This window comes from Chrysemys picta, chromosome 10 (genome assembly GCF_011386835.1).
Source record: "Chrysemys picta bellii isolate R12L10 chromosome 10, ASM1138683v2, whole genome shotgun sequence".
Classification (NCBI taxonomy): Eukaryota; Metazoa; Chordata; order Testudines; family Emydidae; genus Chrysemys; species Chrysemys picta.
In genome coordinates this window covers 65,098,287-65,119,792 of record NC_088800.1, presented here as the reverse complement: position 1 = coordinate 65,119,792, position 21,506 = coordinate 65,098,287, and the positions used below count along the sequence as shown (strand labels likewise).

At 45.0% G+C, this 21,506-nt stretch overlaps 1 protein-coding gene across 22 annotated transcripts in view; it reads right to left on the bottom strand.

Moving 5' to 3' along the window:
• Positions 1–21,294, bottom strand: part of CLEC16A (C-type lectin domain containing 16A) — a 183,080-nt gene extending 161,786 nt beyond the window's left edge. For 14 of the 22 annotated variants that reach the window (XM_065558826.1, XM_005306715.4, XM_065558818.1 and 11 more), the window contains exons 1-3: positions 21,040–21,279; positions 5,983–6,111; positions 556–689 (exon numbers count right to left, since the gene is read on the bottom strand). In XM_065558826.1, the coding sequence (XP_065414898.1) occupies positions 556–689; positions 5,983–6,111; positions 21,040–21,119 (343 nt within the window). In that variant the 5' untranslated portion in view covers positions 21,120–21,279. Of the gene's footprint in view, positions 1–555; positions 690–5,982; positions 6,112–21,039 lie in introns of all 22 variants that reach the window. The other 8 variants (XM_065558824.1, XM_065558829.1, XM_065558830.1 and 5 more) reach the window with 5 other exon arrangements.
• Positions 21,295–21,506: the final 212 nt, after the last annotated feature.

The following is a 21,506-nucleotide window of genomic DNA, read 5'->3' as shown; positions in this document are numbered from 1 at the left end:
GGATGCCAACCACTCAGATCACAGAACAGCTACAGCAAAAGGCTTTGTTAGCGGGTGTATGCTTCCATTGCTAGTTCTGTGACAGTTAAGTACATACATTTGAGACCCTAATTAACCAGTGATTTTCTACGGTTGTTAGTTTTTAAATTCCTCATTTGAGTAGAAGATTTATAATCTAGAACATACTCAATACAATGTTCACATTTCTTATTTTGTGCCTAGGCTATTTTAAAGAACCCCTTTAAAAAGACCACATATTAAATCATTCCAATTTTTTTACTATTTGCTTTCAACAGTATAAACCAAAGGTTTTTGTACTAGTGAAAACTTATGACAAACCATTTTAGAGTAGAGTTGCATTGGAATTCCAATGCTGTTTAATTAAAAAATAAATTAATGATCTCACAGAGGTAGTTAGATGACTTGATTCCTAAAAATGTTCTTGTACGTTAGCTTTTAGAGTTAATAAAATGAAAAGAGCGATTACACGGTGTGCTGAAGCTTCAATTTGTTTAATAATGAAAACTAAATGTTTAAAAAGGAATGCGTCCTTACAGAGTGATGTCTCGTGACTAATATTTTCAAAGAGGATGTTCAAGGTCTGCAGCAGCTGTACACATACATAACGACCAGATTTCTGACGCAGGATGTTCAAGAAGAAAACAAACATGTTCTTCTCTAAGAAAAAGCTAGAAGATAATGTAAAAGCATTACTGATTCATTCTTTTTTTTTTTTTTTTTTTTTTAAGATTAACTGTTGGTTTGACTGGAGAACTTTTTTTTTTTATAAGTTTGACAACTTTCAGATTGTATAGCTTTGTAATATTGCATTCATTTACCCACAAAGAGTGCCTCTCTGTCAAAGTTTAAACTAACCAGGATATTTGAAGTGTATTCAAATTAATAAACAAAAGGGATAAAGATCTAAGGGCTAGTCAGATATGTAATGTCCAACTGAACAGAAAAGTAGGCTTCCTCACCCTACAAAGTCATGAAAGCAGTTTTGTGGGAAAGAGTCTTTGACCGGAAATATTTTACTGGAATTTCCTAGAGCTTTAAAAAAAAAAAATTCTATCACTAGAAGCGTCAGCTTGTCTTCTACTGTATTTTCTTGTCATTGAGGAGGGGGGGGAAAAAAATCAGAAAGAAAGGTCTATTATGATGTTTAGATTCGATACAACGCTCTGTAGACCTTAAAAAAGGTTGCTATACCGTATTTGCTGCCAAAGCTTACCATGGCATATGAACATCAAAATGGTACAATGAAGCAGCTTTGAATTTGTCAAAAAAATTTAAAATAATGATTTATTGTTTCCTCTAACATAACCTCTCATCCTACTGAGGATTCATATGTTACCTTTCTAGTAATAGCAGTTATACATACACACACACCTTTGTAAAGCTGTCTTAAGAGCATCAACCATGTGCCACCATCTCTGTATGCAATTCCTCTTCCCTCTCTACAATGAAGTGTGTTTAGGAACTCTACCAAGAATAGTTTGTTCAAGTATAAATTAAGAAACCTACTTAAAGTAACTGATGACTCTCACAGCAGAGAAGCTAACCTCTACGGACAGCTGAACAGAGCCGGATTAACTTTTTGTGGGCCCGGCGTCAAACATATTTGTGGGCCCCCCTGGGGAATAATTGTAAAAGGGGCTGGGGGTAAAATCACAGTGGGGCAGGAGCTAGGGTTGGTCTCTGGAGCAAGGGTGGGGTCAGGGGTAAACTGCAAGCTCAGCAGGGCTGGGGAGGGGGTCAACAGGATCCCCCCCCCTGCCCCTGCCCACATAGAGCGGGTACCTACCTGGTTCTAGCCCATTCTCTTGGTCTCTCTCTGCTCTGAGCTGCCCCTTCTCCCACAGCAGCAGGACAGGTTCTCTTCCAGCCCTCTGGGGTGGGTGTTGGGAGTAGGAGGAGCGGAGGCTAATGTGGTTACTCCTATAACCGGAAATTTAGTTTCCGGTCACCACTGCTCACTGGACACCCAGGTCCCATTTTCTACTGGAGTTTCCAGTCTAAAACTGGATACCTGGCAATAGGGCTGCCAGAAAAGCCTGAGGGGGAAGAGGGGCAAGCAATCATTTTTAAAAGTAAGAGGGCTAAGCCTTAAGGGGTGGTGGCAAGTGGTGGGTGGACTAGGGAGTGAAGAGGAGCTAGTGGGCAGGGCCATGTCTGCTGTACTGCCCAGGTAGGTTGGAGACTGTGGGGATCAGCTGACACAGTATCCATGGCTGGTGCAAGGATATTTTGCACACTAGGCGAAACTTCCACCTTGCGCCCCCGACCCCCGGAGCATCGCTTATTATAAATTTTCAAAAATGAATACAGTGGAGTCACATCTTACGCGGGGGTTAGGTTCTAAGGTCAGCATGTAAGAGGAAAATCACCATAAACTACAGTACATATAGTATACACTGTCTACACTAGAACAGGGGTCCTCAACCTATGACACACATGCCAAAGGTGGCACACGAGCTGATTTTTTTTTTTTTTTAATGGCAGGCTGTGGGTCCCGGCCACCACTGAGCCTGCTGCCAGCCTGGTGTTCCGTTCACTCAGCTGCCAGCCGAGGCCCCAGCCGGCGACTCCGCTCAGCCTCCTGCTGTTCACCCAGGTCGGCAGGAAGCTGAGCAGGGCTGGTGGCTGAGACCCTGGCTGGCAAGGGGCTGGCAGCCAGAACCCCAGACCGGCAGCGGGCTCAGCAGGGTCGGCGGCCAGGACCCCAGACCGGCAGCGGGCTCAGCAGGGCCGGCGGCCAGGACCCCAGACCGGCAGCGGGCTGAGCTGCTCAGCCCGCTGCCAGTCTGGGGGTCCGTCCGCTGGCTCCTGCCAGCTGGAATCCCAGCCGCCGGATCTGCTCAGCCTGCTGCCAGCCGGGGTCCCAGCCGCTGGATCTGCTCAGCCTCCTGGCGGCCTGGGTGAACGGAACCCCAGGCCGGCGGACGGAACCCTGGGTGAAGGGTGTGACGTTGTGCAGTCTATATGGTTTTATAAAAACATGATAATAAGTGAATATAATGTAACTCGAATAGTTGTATAAAAACATGATAAGAAGTGACTATAATGCAACTGGAATATGCTTCATGCAAAAGGTCTCTTGTAAGAAGATATCATTACAAAGCTTATAATCTACTGAGTGTGATCATCCTATTTGTATAAATGTACCACTCTTGTATCTAAAACTAGAAGTATGAAATATAACTCTGAGGGCCTATTGTAATTATGCAAAGTGTGGGCCATTAATGGTGGTTTGGAATTTTGATGACTCCCATTAACCAGGACCATTGTGTGCAGATGGCTGTGTTTACCTGTGAGTCTTCCTGTATGTGTGTGCTGGCAAGTGGGTAATGAAGTCTTGCAGTGACGTGATCATGTCACCTGAACTGGAATCCATCTTTAACCTGGTGCTTTTCCAGTGAGGGGGGTGGAAACCCAGAGGGACAAAGGGTTCCCGCCTTATGCAAAAGATGTATAAAGGGGTGGAACAGAACAAAGAGGGGAGAGAAGAGCCATCATGAAGAATCCCCTATCTACCTCCTGAGCTGGAACAAGGGGAAAGAATTGCGCCCAGGCCTGGAAGGTGTCCAGTCTGAGAAAAAAAACTTACTGAAGCATCTCTGAGGGTGAGATTATCTGTATTCAGTTTGATTAGACATAGATTTGTGCATTTTATTTTATTTTGCTTGGTGACTTACTTTGTTCTGTCTGTTACTACTTGGAACCACTTAAATCCTATTTTCTGTATTTAATAAAATCACTTTTTACTTATTAATTAACTCAGAGTATGTATCAATACCTGGGGGAGCAAACAACTGTGCATGTCTCTCTATCAGTGTTATAGAGGGTGAACAATTTATGAGTTTACCCTGCATAAGCTTTATACAGGGTAAAACGGATTTATTTGGGTTTAGACCCCATTGGGAGTTGGGCATCTGAGTGCTAAAGACAAGCACACTTCTGTGAGCTGTTTTCAGGCAAACCTGCAGCTTTGGGGCAAGTAATTCAGACCCTGGGTCCGTGTTGGAGCAGATGGGAGAGTCTGGCTCAGCAAGATAGGGTGCTGGAGTCCTGAGCTGGCAGGGAAAATAGGAGCAGGGGTAGTCTTGGTACATCAAGTGGCAGCTCTCAAGGGGGTTTCTGTGATCCAACCCGTCACAAACGGAACCCCAGGCCATTCACCCAGGCCGGCAGGAGGCTGAGCAGAGCAGGCTGGGACCCCAGCAGGCTGAGCGGGGCTGGGACCCCGGCTGGCAGGAGCCGGCCCACTGCTGGCCCTGCTCAGCCCACTGCCAGCAGAGTGAACAGAACCCTAGGTCGGCAGCAGGCTCAGCGGCAGCCGGGACCCGCAGCCTACCATAAAAACAAACAGCTCGCGTGCCACCTTTGGCATGCGTGCCGTAGGTTTAGGTTCTAGTGTATACTGTACTTTATGGTAATTTTCACTATATGCGATTTTCCTCTTATGCGGTGACTTTAGAACCTAACCCCCCATGTAAGATGTGACTCCACTGTAGTGTAAAAAAAATTTTGGGGCACCGCTTTTTGGCACCCCCAAATCTTGGCGCCCTAGGCGGTCGCTGAGTTCATCTAGTGGTTACACCAGCCCTGACGGTATCCCCAGGCCAGGTGACGTGACAGCCAGTGGTGGATTTAGAGTTAGTGGGGCCCCCCAGCCCTGTGCTCAGCTTCATTTTTGGGGCTCCTCCTTGGGACCCAGTCAAGAAAAAGAACATTCTCTCTTATCTCCCGCTGCCCCCATTTTTCATTCTTTTTTTCGTCATCCTCCTCCCATAAGTAATAGCAAGTAAATGAAAATAAAGTGAGGTACCTTGATTGTTCCTGTGGTCTAACTTATTTTTCCACAGACTACTTGAAAAATCATGGAGGGTCTCGACGGACCACTTAATGATCTTTCCAAATATTGTAATAAAATGTTCGAGTACGGGGTCTGGCCGGGAGCTAGGGCGAGGGAGGGGGCTCAGGGTTGGGGCAGGAGATTGGGGCGTGGAGCGCTTACCTGGGGCAGCTCCTGTTTGGTTCTCAGGATGGGGCTGGGGTGTGTGAGGGGGGGGATGCAGGAGTCAGGGCAGGGGGCTGGAGGGTGATGCAGGAGTCAGGGCTTGGGAGATGTGGCGGGTGAGAGGAGGGTGCAGAGGGCTGGGGAGGTGTGAGCGGGATGCAGGAATCAGGGTAGGGGGCTGGGGGGGGTGTGAGGGGGTGCTGAGGAGGTGTGAGGGGAGTGCAGGGTCAGGGCAGAGGCTGGGGGCGTGTGAGGGGGTGCGGGAGTCAGGGGGCTGGGGAGGTGTGAGGGGAGTGAAGGGGTCAGGACTGGGGGCTGGATGTGTGTGAGGCAGTGCAGGGGGCTGGGTGTGTGTGGGGGGGGTGCAGGGGGCTGGGGGGTGCAGGGGGCTGGGGGGTGCAGGGGGCTGGGGGGTGCAGGGGGCTGGGGGGTGCAGGGGGCTGGGGGTGGTATGGCCCAATTCCAGCCCCTTCCCCAAGGCCTCACCCCCACCTCTTTTTCTCCTCCTCTCCGGAGCGGCGTGCTGAGGCTCCCTCCTCCTGCTGGCAAGGCTGATCCAGCTGATCGGCGGCAGGTGGGGGGGGGGGGGGGAGAGGAGGAACGTAGCACGCTGGGGAAAGAGGCTGGGCAGGAGCCAGGCTGCCAGCAGAGGTTGCCACAGAGCCCCAGCAGCGGCAGAGTCAAGCTTCTCTGACCCCACAGGAGAGAGCGGGGGGCGGAGAAGAACGTGCCGGGGCCCCTTTCGATCGTGGGCCCGGCGCCATGGCGCCATTGTAAATCCGGTATTGCAGCTGAATTATGGCTAGCGCACATCTGGTAGGAACCATAGTGCAAGCTTCACAATTCATCTCAGATAATACTCCATCTACAAATGCCAATCCCTCCCATATCAGCTGATCAACAATTTTGATTTAATTTGTTAGTAATTTTTTTAAACAGTGAAAATGTAAAGCACTTACTCAAACACGGAGCTGTCATTCTGATCTCCCCATATAAGGATCTCAGTTATAGAACGAATAGTCTCCACTAACAGATTGCGGTTGTGATCCGTTACTGTGGTATTTTTGGTCAAAACATGATACATATACCTAAAAAAGGAGAAACATGTAATTAGTTACTATTGCTGTGTTTAACAATGTTGGGCTGTGATTTTCACAATCATTTTCAAATGTTCTTTACTAACCTATTTTCCCACCATTACTACTATATCCCAGGAAAGAAACTTGATTTTTTTTCTCCGATGTAATTGCTTCTGTTTATTTTAAAAACGACATTAGAGATAGGGTGGAGCAATGAATAAGCAACAGCGAAAGGCAAACTAACTTCCTAGAATGATGACAAAAGCCATTTACATAATAAAAAGGATTATTAAAACAATGTGATTATGTTGACTATTTACCCTCTAGATTTGTTTTTGTAATTTGTTGGGTTTCTTCAGTGGGTACGAATAGCATGGGAAAAGGGAGAGAAGAGAAAGCGAAGTGGGTAAATATAGTTACGGAGTGTAAGAAGAGGTGTAAATACTGTAAAAAGGTTAATTCTAGAAGGTTGCATGTAGAGTTAGCTGAAATACATACTGCATCATTACAGCCATGGAATTGCTACATGGAATGCATCTTTGTTTGAATTCTTAATTGTTGATGCCAGTCAGGGAGGTCTTGAATCCACCTGGGGTGGAGCTGAGTTACCAAGACTTGGACCATCTGTATTTAAACACTACTTTGAGAGGAGGTGGGTCCAAGGCTCAGTCTGAACCGAAGGGCTAGATTTTATGGCTGAAAACTCCAAATGTCTTAAGTAGAACAGATAGGAAACAACATGAGTGCCTGTACACAGCTGTAGTACCAATCTCATTTTACTTGGGTAAATATGTGAAAATAGAAGAAAAGCACAACATAAGTTATGTTAGGGAAATTAAGTTTGGAAGCCTGATAAGCATTTTGTAGTTATAAAAGAGTTAAGCAACATTTTTTTTAGACTTGTAAGTATATTTACACACCTTTAAGTGCCATAGTTATGTTGACTGAACTTTTAAGTGTAGACCAGGCCCTAGCCCTGTCTCAAAGAGGACTAGAGCAAACTCCATTTATAAACTGTTAATGTATATCAGCAGGCTCCATACAAACAGTTAGCCCTTGGAATACTAGTGCAAGGTAGAAACATACCCCAAGCTTGCCATGAACTAAAATGTTCATTTAGACAAGGAGACCCACATGTAATACTCTAGCTCAGGGATCGGCAACCTTAAACTGGCCCAGCCCGCCAGGGTGCTTACCCTGGCGAGCCGCGTGCCAGTTTACCTGCCACATCCGCAGGTTTGGCCAACCGCGGCTCCCCGTTCAAAGCCAAAGGGAGCGGCAGGAAGCGGCGGCTAGCACATCCCTCGGCCCGCGCCGCTTCCCACGGCCCCCATTGGCCTGGAGCGGAGAACTGCAGCCAGTGGGAGCCGTGATCGGCCAAACCTGCGGACACAGTAGGTAAACAAACTGGCCCGGCCCTCCAGGGTGCTTACCCTGGTGGGCCGAGTGCCAAAGGTTGCCGATCCCTGCTCTAGCTCACATATGATCCTATCCTGATCTTTCTACTTCCAATTATCTTGCAGGAAAACAGCACATTTTATGCTGAATCACCCTCACATTGTGAGCTGTGTCTACATTAGGAAATTTAAACACTGCTGAAAATGGGTGTGTATTTTAAATGATGCAGAACATTGTCTAACTACTAGTATAGACCAGAACAAACTGTTCAGCACAGGGTCCAAGAGTTTCAAAATATGCCCAGCTCCAAAAGCCCTGCCAAACTACAATTGTCAAGTCATGATAAGAAAAGGAAAGTTTGAAAGTAGTTAATATATTTTTCAGCTAAATTACAGTGGGAGGAATTCTCTTCAACCTCAGTTCTGTTGTATACCATTTAAAACCAATTACGTTGTCTGTTATTAGGACACAGCTTTACAAGATTCAGTCTGTCCTCCCAGGTAAGTACTCGCAGAGAATCCAAATGAGGAAAACTGAAATTTAGTATGATCCAATGTTAAAATGTACATACTTACTCAGTTAGCCATGTTTATTATAGCATGCCTAAGGATCATCCCCAAGATTGAATGCCATTATGCTGGGCACAGTAATAAACAGTCTCTGCCCCTAAAAGCTTACAGTCTAAATAGACAAGGCCCAGACAGAGTAGGAGAAGGGTTGTTACAAGCAGAGAGAACAGTGTGATGGTAGCAAATGTTAGTTCCCCTTGGAGGTAGGAGGGGGGAGGAGAGAGGGTTAGTTCAGAGGTAACTATCAACTGTGCAATATTTTACATACACCTCTACCTCGATAGAATGCTGTCCTCGGGAGCCAAAAAAATCTTACTGTGTTATAGGTGAAACCGCGTTATATCAAACTTGCTTTGATCCACCGGAGTGCGTAGCCCCCCCCGGAGCACTGCTTTACTGTATTATATCTGAATTCGTGTTATATCAGGGTAGAGGTGTATATTCAGCCCTGTTTATTTGAAGTAACCGTGAACCTGAACTATCACATGTACAGAGAAATGAATCTGTGTAAGTGGCTGCATTTATTAGAAATGAACTAAATTACATTTCAGAAGATTTGGGGGGGGGGGTGGAAGAATAAGTCCAATAATGCAATGCTGGTCAAAGTAAACAGTAGAAGCAGTCGTAAGAGATTACTCAACTTTGCCCCCAAGACACTATACATTGCAAAGCATTTTTGAACCGTTTCCCAAAGGGTTACCAAAAACCAAATTTTGTTCAGTACACAATGTGACAAATTGCAAAAACTAAATTTGAAGACATTTTAACATGATGCCATTGGGAATAGGGCTTTATACTTCTGGAAACTGATTACAGGTTTCCCAGTTGTTTGCCTGGTGAATTGTACTGGAAAACTCCTTGCTGCTTAATTTTATACTTATTCTTTTGGTAACCTAAGTGATGACAAGGTGAGGGCCTTGGAACTTACATTTCCATAGCTACTTCTTTAAGGGGTATGAAAAATCCACACTCCCAAGAGACATAGCTATGCTGACCTAACCTCTCTAACCTTCTGCTGACCTCGCTACCACCTCAGGGAGGTGGATTATCCACACTAACGGGAGAACCCCTCCTGCCCCGCTGTAGCGGTTCAAGTGTAGACATAACGTAAGTCTGAGTGCATTTACTTGGGCTTCAATGTCATTGCTGTTGTAATTAACTCTCTTGGACTGTGAAGGTGCAGGTGCCTTTGTGGGAAGAAAACAGTGTTTCTAGGTCTCAAGGCCAAAATTTAGTTATGATTAGATCTGCACAAGAATAGGATCAAGGACTAATTAAATATTCCCTAACAAAAACTATGCTAAAGCTCAGTGTTACGTTTCATCAACTTAAAAGTAAAAAAACACGCAGGGATGTTGTGCAGATTAATTTTTATATCATAATATTACATACAAGAAAACTACTTTAAGAGAACATTATGGTTGCAATGTCAAACACTGAAAAGTTAGGAAATGCTGAATTAAAGTTGCCCATACAGCCTTAATTCAGACACATTGTGTGTCTTTAATTACATGATCACATACTGTTTTTACTACATGCAGGACCCCAACCTCATTCAGTGCATAGGAGGGGTGGTGCTCAGGGAATTAATTAGGTCTGAAGGACAAAAGGCTGATTCATATTAGTTTGTGGATACTATTTGTCACCAGGTCATGTGAAATGTTTATGTATGTCTATACATCAGAATATGTACTATATGTACAGGTGGTTTAGTTTACTAGCAGGGATGTTAGGAAGCAAGCAGGAAGGCAATACAATGCGTCCAGAAAAACACCACCAAGCACACACTCAGGAAGTTAAGAAACAATACCTGAACTGTTAGCTGTGATTACACTAATTCCATGTTTCAGAGTAGCAGCCGTGTTAGTCTGTATCCGCAAAAAGAACAGAACAGGAGTACTTGTGGCACCTTAGAGACTAACAAATTTATTAGAGCATAAGCTTTCGTGGACTACAGCCCACTTCTTCGGATGCATATAGAATGGAACATATATTGAGAAGATATATATACACACATACAGAGAGCATGAACAGGTGGGAGTTGTCTTACCAACTCTGAGAGGCCAATTAAGTAAGAGAAAAAAAAAAAAAAAACTTTTGAAGTGATAATCAAGATAGCCCAGTACAGACAGTTTGATAAGGAGTGTGAGAATACTTACAAGGGGAGATAGATTCAATGTTTGTAATGGCTCAGCCATTCCCAGTCCTTATTCAATCCTAAATTGATTGTATCTAGTTTGCATATCAATTCCAGCTCAGCAGTCTCTCTTTGGAGTCTGTTTTTGAAGTTTTTCTGTTGCCACCTGCAGGTCGGTCATTGAATGACCAGACAGGTTAAAGTGTTCTCCCACTGGTTTTTGAGTATTATTTTTCCTGATGTCAGATTTGTGTCCATTAATTCTTTTGCATAGAGACTGTCCGGTTTGGCCAATGTACATGGCAGAGGGGAATTGCTGGCACATGATGGCATATATCACATTGGTAGATGTGCAGGTGAACGAGCCCCTGATGGTATGGCTGATGTGAATAGGTCCTATGATGATGTCACTTGAATAGATATGTGGACAGAGTTGGCATCGGGCTTTGTTACAAGGATAGATTCCTGGGTCAGTGGTTTTGTTCAGTGATGTGTGGTTGCTGGTGAGTATTTGCTTTAGGTTGGGCCCCTATCCTTGTAACAAAGCCCGATGTCACTTGAATAGATATATGGACAGAGTTGGCATCATCATAGGATCTAATCACACACCGGAGCCAGACACTGCCGCGCTGCTTGGCAGGAGTGCACAATCCTGCCACCCAGAGCGCTGTCTGCGTGGCAGCGTAGCTACAGGGGAGGGGGGAAAGCTGGTATGGGGCCAGGGGCTAGCCTCCCTGGCCAGGAGCTCAAGGGCGAGGCAGGATGGTCCCACGGGCCACATTTGCCCACCTCTGGTTTAGGCAGTTGAATTCCACTGGGAGAATTGGATTCTATTCCTATTACTGCCACAGAATTCCTATGTGATGGGGGCAAGTCATTTAAAATATTTTTTTTTTACAAGTGGCCACCAAAGTTCCTCATTTTCTGGATGCTAAACTCAGACCAAAGGTGTCAATTTGCAGGAGTACTGAGCACACTCCAGCAACAGAGGTCAACAAAAGCTGTGTAATAAACAAATGAAGTGCTATAAACTGCCAGGTTCTCTGCAAGTACAGGCCACAGGCATCTCAAATTGGGCACCCAAAGTTAGTGAACACTTTTGACTTTAATTTCTGTGCCTTAGCTCAGAGGGGTATTGGGAAAATTAATTTAGATTTGCAAAGAACTCAGATGCTACAGTGATAAGCTCTATAGAAAAACACATGAAGAAATTAAAAATTCTGTATTCACAGCAGGGTTTGAATAATGTGTAGAAAATAAGGCCTAGGACCATACAACAAAATATTGAATAGCTGATCATCCTGTGAGCACTATTCATCCTGTGCACTGGATGAGAAAGGGGACCAGTGGAAAAAATAGTTTGTGATTATGTAATTAAAGCAGAGGTCCTCAAACTGTGGGACGCCCCCCCCCAAGAGGGGGGATGTGGAGCAACATTCGGGGGGGGTACAGCTGGGGCCCAGGCCATTCCCCACAGGGGGGAGGGCGGGGAGTGAGTGCCCCGCTGTGGCTCCACCTGCCAGCCCTGAGCCCCCCTGTGGCCCTGCCTGTTGGCCAGGGCCTGCTCTGGCTTTTTGGCCGTCCCAAGCAAAAAAAAAAAAAAAAAAAAAAACGGGGCGGCCAGAATGGCAAAGCAAAAAAAAAAAAAAAAAAAAAAAACCCTGCGGTGCAGCGGAGCCAGGGTACAGGGGAACTCCCTGCGCTGCAGATGTGCCATAACTAGTGGGGGGAAGGGGAGGGAGCGGGGGGAGAGAGAGAGAGAGAGAGAGAGAGAGAAGGGGGCGGCCAGGGCTTCAGCGCAGCTGGAGCAGAACACCACCAAAAAAAAAAAAAGAAAGGCGCGGCCGTGCCGCCCTAGGATTGGGCAGAATGCCGGCTCCTACAAGCTGCCGCCCCAAGCACCAGCTTGCTCAGCTGGTGCCTGGAGCCGGCCCTGCTGTTGGCCCTCTTACCCTGTCCACATCCCCCTGCCCAGCCCCTTTATCCTATCCGCATTCCCCCACCCGTAAACAGGCTCCCGACTCTGGCTTGGGGGGGGAGGGGAGCTGACAGAGTGAAGGGAGTGGCACGAGGTAAAATGTTTGAGGACCACTGAATTAAAGACTATCATATTGCTTATAGACAAGGGGGGCAAATTAAGGCTCCACGGGCAACCAAGTCACCCAAGCATATTGCAGGTCTTAATAGATTACAAGAATAAAATTAATACTCTTTCAGAAAGAAACAGAGTCCATTTTTATCAGGGAAGTTGGAGTATATTTTTAACTACTAATTCTATATACTTCATTCACAAGGAGCATGGGCTTGTTTTCAAAAGCAAGATTTGGAAAACAAGAAGTCAAGAAACCCAGAAGAAAATTAGCTAGTCAGACTGATTTTCTTCCTTCTACACTCTGGAAGAAACCCAGCAGCACCGCTTCTTTTCCTCATGCCTGTGAACCAGGTGATTCATCTTTCACGTCAGGACAGTACCCAGATTTTGTTTTACAGATGGGTACCTATCTCTGTTGCTGGACACTGAGCTTGGAACTGAAATATACAATTCAGTAGCAAAAAATGAAGCAAAATCTGCAGCTTTCTCTGCCCCTTCACAATGTCATCATTTTGGATTTCACAAGAAGATGGGAAAACTGAAAACGGTCAATGATTAGTAACACTTCTGTCTGTTTGCGCCACTCCAAAAGCTCTTACTTCCTCCCCCACCTAGAAGCAGCAAACAAGCATGCTCTTACCAACATTTACTGGTGGTACCAACAGTCTGGTATGTCTGAAATTGATTAGAGTCACGGTGTCTTCATCAGCCTCACAAATCACAGTGTAGGCCATACTACTCTCAAGGCCTCTCCCTTTCTCAAGGACCGTTGGTAACACCATTACGGTCCCAGTCACTCAGGCCCAGACCTCTCTAGACCCGTTCCCAAATCTTGCCACTTTTCCCTCCATAACATTGCAAAGATCCAGCCTGTTCTGTCTGCATCACTAAAACTTTTCCCAACTCTTAATTCTTGTCTTGATTACTCTAGCCTCATCGTCTGTGGCCTGCCTGTCATCTCTAGTCTATTCATAAGGTTCCTAGGAACATACTGTTCCTGACCTGTTCTGATCATGTCATCCCCACTTTCCAGCATTGCTTCAGTTTCAGGCCTTTTGTCCAAACTTCTTGGTCCCTTCATAACTTAGAGAATTTTTCACTTGACCAGAGCTCCAAGAATACAGAACAGACATATTTATTGAACAATTCTGCCTTTTCTGCATTATTGATAATTCTACCATTTCCAGCCAGTAGTAGGCTAATACCATTGTCAGGATTCTTTTTGTTCCTAACCTATTTTAAAAACTTTTCCTTGTTGTCCTTAACTTTACTGAACATGAATTTCTCTTTGCTCCCCTTATCAATTTTCTACAATTCGCAGTTTCTGATTTATATTACTATCAAATTCCCCTTTGTTCCATTTGTTATATTTTTATTTTGTTTAGTTTTTTAGCTGCCTTCACTTTCCCCTAAACCAGGGGAGGTTTTTTTAAACCAATATGTCCTTCTTCCTAGACTGTTGGACTGCGGCTTTTTTGGCATCTAGTAAAGTGTTCTTAAACAATTCTCAATTATCATTCTGATTCAATTCTTCCTCCCAAATGATTTGGCTCAATTCTTTTCAGATTTGTGAAATTGGCCATTTTAAAGCACCAAGTATATATATATCACTGTTCTGGTCTTTACTCTGTTTGCACATTATAAATGTGATTTAGTCATGATCACCTGTACCTAAGTTACCATTAATTTTTAGTTCTGTGATCAGGTCATCTTTATCTGTCAAGACGAGGTCTAATACAGAATTCCCCTATGCTGGATGCAACACTTTGAGATAGGAAATTGTCATCTATAATATTTAGAAATTCCAAGAATGTTTTAGTACTGGCAGCACGAGATCTCCAGCATATGTCACTCCAATTGAAGTATCCCATGAGCACACAGCTTTTTTCCTATATATTATAGATTGGTGTACAATACAGTCATCCTGTTCCCTAGTGTGGTCTGTAGCAGACAACACCTAATAACCCATCATGTGCCTTATCTGTTAGGATAAGGATCTATAAGCATTCAAGGTAACTTTCTTCCAAGTTGTTGGTGACTCAGAAACAGATAATGCCATTTTCAACAGTATCACTCTCCCTCCTTCCTAAATAGGTTACACCCATTGATTTTATCATTCCTGTCATGGTATTACTGAAACCTGGTGAGATGATTCCCATGTGGAATGCTTTCCCTTAATTAGTCCAAAAAGCAACTATTCATGCCTGCTTCAAATCCTTCCTCAAGACCCAACTTCTACCATGTCTAAGTTAACTAACAATGATGAAGCAGGAGGCCAGTGGGAGTTAGTTTCTTTAATATTTTAAAACTAAAAATAACTGAAGCCATTTAGCTGTGCACATGACTAATTTATTAACCCTGCAAAAAGAACAGGAGTACTTGTGGCACCTTAGAGACTAACAAATTTATTAGAGTCCACGAAAGCTTATGCTCTAATAAATTTGTTAGTCTCTAAGGAGCCACAAGTACTCCTGTTCTTTTAGCGGATACAGACTAACACGGCTGCTACTCTGAAACCTGTTATTAAACCTGGTGTTGCTCTCACCATTACCCTCATTCTCCTTCCTCCATTCCCTCTATTTGTATATTAGGTCTACTTATATCTGGTCTTAAACTAGAGTTCATACTCTTCAGGACAGGGACTGTCTTACTATGTGTTTACAAAGCACTCAATATAATGGGCTCTTGACCTTGACTGGAGCTTCCAGGTACTACCATTAAAAGACACACCCAAAGTAGTCCACATCACAAAACAAACGCTGGCATAGTCCAGACTCCACATTCCTCAAGTCTCAGCGAAGTGGCCAAGAAAAGACTGGGCCACCAAATGAGCCCTTTGACTCCTAGAAGGGGCATTTCCAGATCAAAGATGAGTCACAGACATATGTCGGTCTGAGGAAGAGTACATTATTGCGGTCTACACCATACTTGTTGTCTGGAAAATACTTCAGATTTGCCATTCTAGAGCCCTTACGAGCCCTAAACTCTTTTCCTTACATTAAGAAAAAAAGAATCAAGCTCTTAGTTACAGGTCTAACCCACCTATCCACAGAAGTCAATGGGAGCAGAATCAGGTCACATGTTGGTAAGTATGCATAAAAATAAGCTGTTTCACTACATGCTGTTCAGGGTAGGAAATGGGGCTTACTTTACTATTGTACAATGCCTAACACATTGTGGCACAACCAGAAATAAATAGTATACTTGGTTCAAATAATAAATTCATATTCTTGATTATATGAAGTATAATTCATTGGGAAGTTCTCAAGAAAACAAAACTAGAGAATATAGGTTTTCTTCTGATAGAATTTAGCATTTTAGGAAAAGAAATGGGAAAGCACTGTACAGCAGTGAAAACAAACATGGAAAGGTAAGGTGGCAGGGAGGTTCCACAGCCATATGCTGTGCTGCCTTGTTGGAGACTCATTGGCGGAGAAGGATTAAAGGGAAGACAGTAGGGCTTTACTCTGAAGGATACCCTACACAACAGCAGTTCTCAACCTTTTGGGGCTCAAGACCCATTTGTAAATGTGTATAGCCTGTCACAACCCAGTAAATAGTCTCGGGGTGGAGGCCCTGAGGTGGTTTTGTCAGATCCAGCACTCAGCCCACATTGGTGACTCCTGCGCTATAGGGCTGGCTGGGCTTGGGTCTCTGCTCTGGGCACTGGTACCTCCAGGGTGGCAGCGCCTCTCAGGTTTGGCCCTGCCCCCCTGACTGGACCAAATTTGTGAGCGTGGAGTTGTGACCTGGCTCATGGGGTGCAGTGGCACTAACTCAGATTTGGCTTAACCAGATTCCTGTCATCACGATGGCTGGGCCAAACCTGAGTGGCACTGGGACCCCAAAGTTGCAGTGCCGGGAGCAGGGAGTCAAGCCTAGTCAGCACTGTGGGACAGGAGCCACAGGAACTGCCACATGACCCTTTGAAACATTCTGGCCACCCAATTTTGGGTCCCAACCCACAGGTTGAGAAATCCTGCCCTACAACACGAAACAGGAAACAGAACTGCTATAAACACAGCAGAAAATAGAAAGTTAGATCAAATCTTAGATGATCATAGAGCTGTACATGGGACCAATTTGCATAAATGACTGAACAAAAACATCAATCTGCCTGTTAATTAAACAAAACCCAATAGCCCACTCTACCTTTTCTCCAAGTTTTATTTTCAAAGTTCTAGATATCACCACTTAATGTTGCTTTCACGTTTAAGTTACAACCTAATCCAAACATGAAGCATATTACAGAATGACTTAGTATGACTATAAACAGATTGTTAATCATATCTGTGTTCTCCTCCAACTCAAATGGGGAAAGCAAAATAATCTATATTCACAGACACCTTTCTTTGCATGATCTCAAAGCAATTTACAATAATTAAGCTTCAGAACATTGCTGTTGATCAGAGAACCTATTTTACAGCTTAGTAAACTGACACACAGATGAGTCACAAACCTCTCATTAAGTTGCACAGCCTGCAAGTCCCAGCTCCCACTCCCCTGCTTTAGGCCGGGGGAGGGGAAGGGATAGCTCAGTGGTTTGAGACTTGGCCTGCTAAACCCAGGGTTATGAGTTCAATCGTTGAGGGGGCCATTTAGGGATCTGGGGCAAAAATCTGTCTGGGGATTGGTCCTGCTTTGAGCAGGGGGTTGGGGCTTTAGAACTAGCTGGCGTCTTCTTCGTTTTTTTAGCAGAGGTTTTTGCCCCAGGAGCAGAGATAGCAGGAGCTGCAACAGGCGCCGTTTCCGACATAGTGATAAGCAGGGGGTCGGACTAGATGACCTCCTGAGGTCCCTTCCAACCCTGATATTATAAGAATTGCAGTCACGATGTAACTTTTTGAAAGATTTCTTTTATGTTCTAAAATGTAGTTGTTACAAATACAATTGTTTGCTTATGATGCATCTCCCAATATATCAACATGAAAAGGTGAAATAAAGCCTGTTTGTGGCTTTGAACCCACCAAGGTTGCAAACCATCTTGGCAGTGAAGAAATTAGGAGCTTTTTTAAACTATGCACGAGTCACACTTATGAAAATACAGTACAACCTTATGAGTACTACCAAGAACTAAATATACTACAGCACAGCAAGATGTAAGGTAACATTTTGCCACACAACTCTACCAATGCTCTTCAGTCCTGACCTGCAACATCTGTTTCATGCCTACATCTCTCTTCAGAAGACAGTGCTGATCATGTCAAACTGTGCTATAGATTAGTGATGTTGATAACATACATGCAGCAATAGTTACTTAGGCCATGGCTACACTCGAAACTTCAAAGTGCTGCTGCGGGAGCGCTCCCGCGGCAGCACTTTGAAATGCGAGTGTGGTCACGCACCAGCACTGGGAGAGCTCTCCCAGCGTTGCAGGTACTCCACCTCCACGAGGGGATTAGTTTACAGCGCTGGGAGCTGGGGCACTGTTTACACTGGCGCTTTACAGCGCTGTAACTTGCTGCACCCAGGGGAGTGTTTTTTCACACCCCTGAGCGAGAAAGTTGCAGCGCTGTAAAGTGTTAGTGTAGCCATAGCCTTAGTGCCTGTTTATTCCAGTTTAAAAATAGGAAGATGCACAGAATATATACTACCACCAATGGCACTAAATATGCTTACCAATTAAGGATTTGCAAATCTTTACTCATAAGAGGAATCCCTCTGGCTCCAATGAGACTTACTATGGGACAAAGACTAGTCACGTGAGTAAAGATTATCAGGATCAGGCTCTAATACGGTGGGTAATGAGTGCAAGAACTGAGTCCTCGTACTCAGTGTATGGTATGATTGCCAAAAAACAGTAAATGTGATCAGTTTGGTAAACATCACTAGCTCAAGATGTTGTAGCCTGGTTAACTACTCCAAATAAACTAAATTTCAGAAGTCATTTAGCAGCTCATCAATTGTAATTTAGGACATTTTACAAGAATGAATGGATAGCTCATATATGACACTCACTTCCTGTTCCTGATATGACAGATCAAATTATAATTTCCTGAAGTACTTCAGGAGTCTTCTATTCAAAGAAATTGAAATGTATTTTTAGATGAACTAGCATGGTACCGTACTGTTTAATACATGCATCACCGTGGTATCGGAGTATAATCAAAATCACAAAGCAAACAGTCTGTCACAAAGACAGTTGCCTCCCTATTTGTCTTGTAAATGGGTAAGGGAGTGTGTCAAGTATACTTTCATCATCTTCAGAGATGTTATTGGGGGAAGCTAATGTAAAAAGATACCATAGTACTTCAGAACAATAGGTAATTCCAGTCTCCAGTGCTTGGTCGTTTCAAAGCCATGGACAAGCTGCTGGGAAACCTTAATTTCTGATACCTCCAAAGTTTATCCATCTAAAATATTATGTATAAAGAGAGAAAGGCATCAGAATAATGAACTGACAGCTTCACTTTTCATGATGATGCTTGCTAAAATGATACCTACACCCAGAGAAAATACTGAGATGGTATGGATGGAAAGAGGTAGACCAGGAGAATTTGTCATTTTTCTTGTTAGAATATGTAATTAATATTACTTAGTCTTGAAAAATCCTGTCACCTATTCATCACTGGCAAGTAGAAAGCTTCTCCTGGCAAATAAGGAAATAAAAGCTATCAATTACAGCAACAAGGTAGGTAAGGTTTACACAGAGCTCTTTCTCAGGTCTGGGAAAGGTACTCAGAGGTCACAGCTAAAATACAAGGTGGAACAGATTGTTTAGCATAAGAAAACATATTCTAAGGTGTGGTCAACAGTAGAAAATGAGGTTGATTTAACTATGTTGGTCAAGGAGTGAAAAATCCACACCTCTGAGCAGCGTAATTAAGCCTATCTAAACCCGATTTAGACAGCACTAGATTGACAGAAGAATTCTGCCGTTGTTTTAGCTACTGCCTGACGAGGAGGTGGATTACCTGACCCCTCCCATCAGTGTAAGTAGTGTCTACATTCAAGTGCCACAGTGGTGCAGCTGTGCTGCAGTAGCATTTCAAGGGTAGACAAGCCATTCAAAGTGAAGTGGCACATTAACACCCCTGCAGTCATAGGGCAAAAGAGGGAGGAGGGGGTTTCGGTAGGTTACACATTGTTGTAATAAGCCATTAATCTAGTGTCTTTGAGGAAAAACTTTGTGTAGCTAGAAAGCTTGTCTCTTTCACCAATAGAAGTTACTTCAATAAAAGCTATTACCTCATCCCCTTGTCCTTCTAATATTCTGGGACCAATACAGCTACAATAAGCACTGCAAGCAACAATTACAGCAACATGTAAGCTTTCATTTTAAAAACATTCTAGGCTGTTCTGTTGCAATGAAAACTTTTCAGAAGTAAACTGAAGCAGTGTTGTGTCTCAGTCTACCAAAAACAACTCAGTTACTGCTTTTGTAGCTTTCCCAAACTGCCAGACTGTGAAATTAGCAAGGCTATTCGATTTCAAAGCTTTTTTTCAGAACCAGGTGGGGGCAACAAGAATAGGTCAATTTCATTCCCTCATGACTGGGGAAATTTTTGAGCTATAGTAGAGTCCAGCACCTGAATTATTCAATAGGGAGAAGAACCTTAACCTCAGTGGTTTTCTTACAGCAGCCAGGAGTCTGGGGAAGGAGTAAAGAACGTCCTTCACATACACACAGTTACTGCCCACAGGATCTAGGGTCATTGTGCAAGAAGAAAACTATTTCCCCCTTCCAGCAGAAAGTTACAGTGCAGGGACTTCATATTCATTAGACACCCCCTGGTCAGAGAGTAATACCTAAAAAATAGTTCCCATGCAAGATTCCCAGCACATGGTAATGGGGATTGAGGCCTCTAACCAGGGCACTGGCCACTGGGCTGAAAGACCCTTCTTCCTGCCTCCTCACCAGTAGGTTTAGTTCTCTGGCTAGTAGGTGATATTTTCAAACTCTCTGTATTATTTGTAGTGCAACTTTGGACCACTCTCTCACCACTTCCATGACCCAGTTAACTGTATCTCCCCTATCTCTACAATGCTGGTACTCATCTAAGGTTACCACCTTTTAGACTTTGTTCTACAGAACAAGTTTATTGCATTATAAAATCATAGCTTTGTTTTTTCATGCTGTGCCACTACATCACCACCCTCTAGATACTTAGGAACATCCAATCACCTGCAAGGCAAAATCAGAATGGGGGGGGGGGGGGGGGAGAGAAATGTATGAGACCTAATTAGTACTTGTGAGGACTCAAGAGGACTGTAAGCAATATAGTTACATGAATATTCACAGAGATATGTAAGACAATGAGGGAACATCCTTGGTACATGTTTACAATCGTAGCCCTGAGTAAAACTCCTCCAGTAGCCATCACTCTTCCAGAGCCACAGGACCCACTCAAACCCCTGAAGGCCTTGTCAGCACCTGAGTCTGGAGCCCTCCATTGCAGCCTCCTCCAGGCCTCTTCAATCTCCCAGTCCACACACCCCGACCCCACAAGAGGTCCCAGCCCCCGAGAGCCGCTTGCCATAGAGCCACACGGACCCCTTCCGCCCCAAGCCCTGAGCTCACTCTCGCTGAGACAGAGCAACCCCCCTTCAGCCCGAGCTCCCCCAGCCACACCACAAGCACCCCAACACCACGGACCTGAGCCCCACAGGGTCTCCGCCCCCCGTTACCTCTTTGGCCCCTCCGCCCCCACCTTAGCCCCCGACACACACGCTCCGCCTCACGCCCCCCGGGGGGCCCTACAGACACACGCTCCGCCCCCCCTACAGACACACGCACTTACTTGAGATGGTCCAAGGAGTGGATGCTGCGGGCGGCCTTACCGTGCCCACCGCCCACCCAGCTGCGGGAGCGGCCGAACATGCTGGCGGCGAAGAGGAGCGGAGGGCCGCGGGCTCTAGCCGTCCATCTCCCCGAGCGCACGGCTGTGGGGCAGCCCAGCGACCTCTGACACTTACAAACCCGGCCGGCCAACCGGCCCAGCAGTCAGCGACTGGACAAGCAAAGGCGCATGCGCGCGCATGGCGCGCTGGGAAATGCAGTCTCCCTGCCCCTTTCCCTGCGACGCCCAGGAGGCGGTGGACTACAACTCCCAGCCTGCACGTTGTAGGCCTTCTCCTGCTGATTATAAACCGGGTGGGTGAGAGCTCAGCTGGGGCGTGACAGGATCAGGTTTGAGAGAGAGTCCGGGTGCAAGTAGGGTGGTACCCTCCAGTACACAGTACCAGCCAGAGATTTTTAGCGGGCACG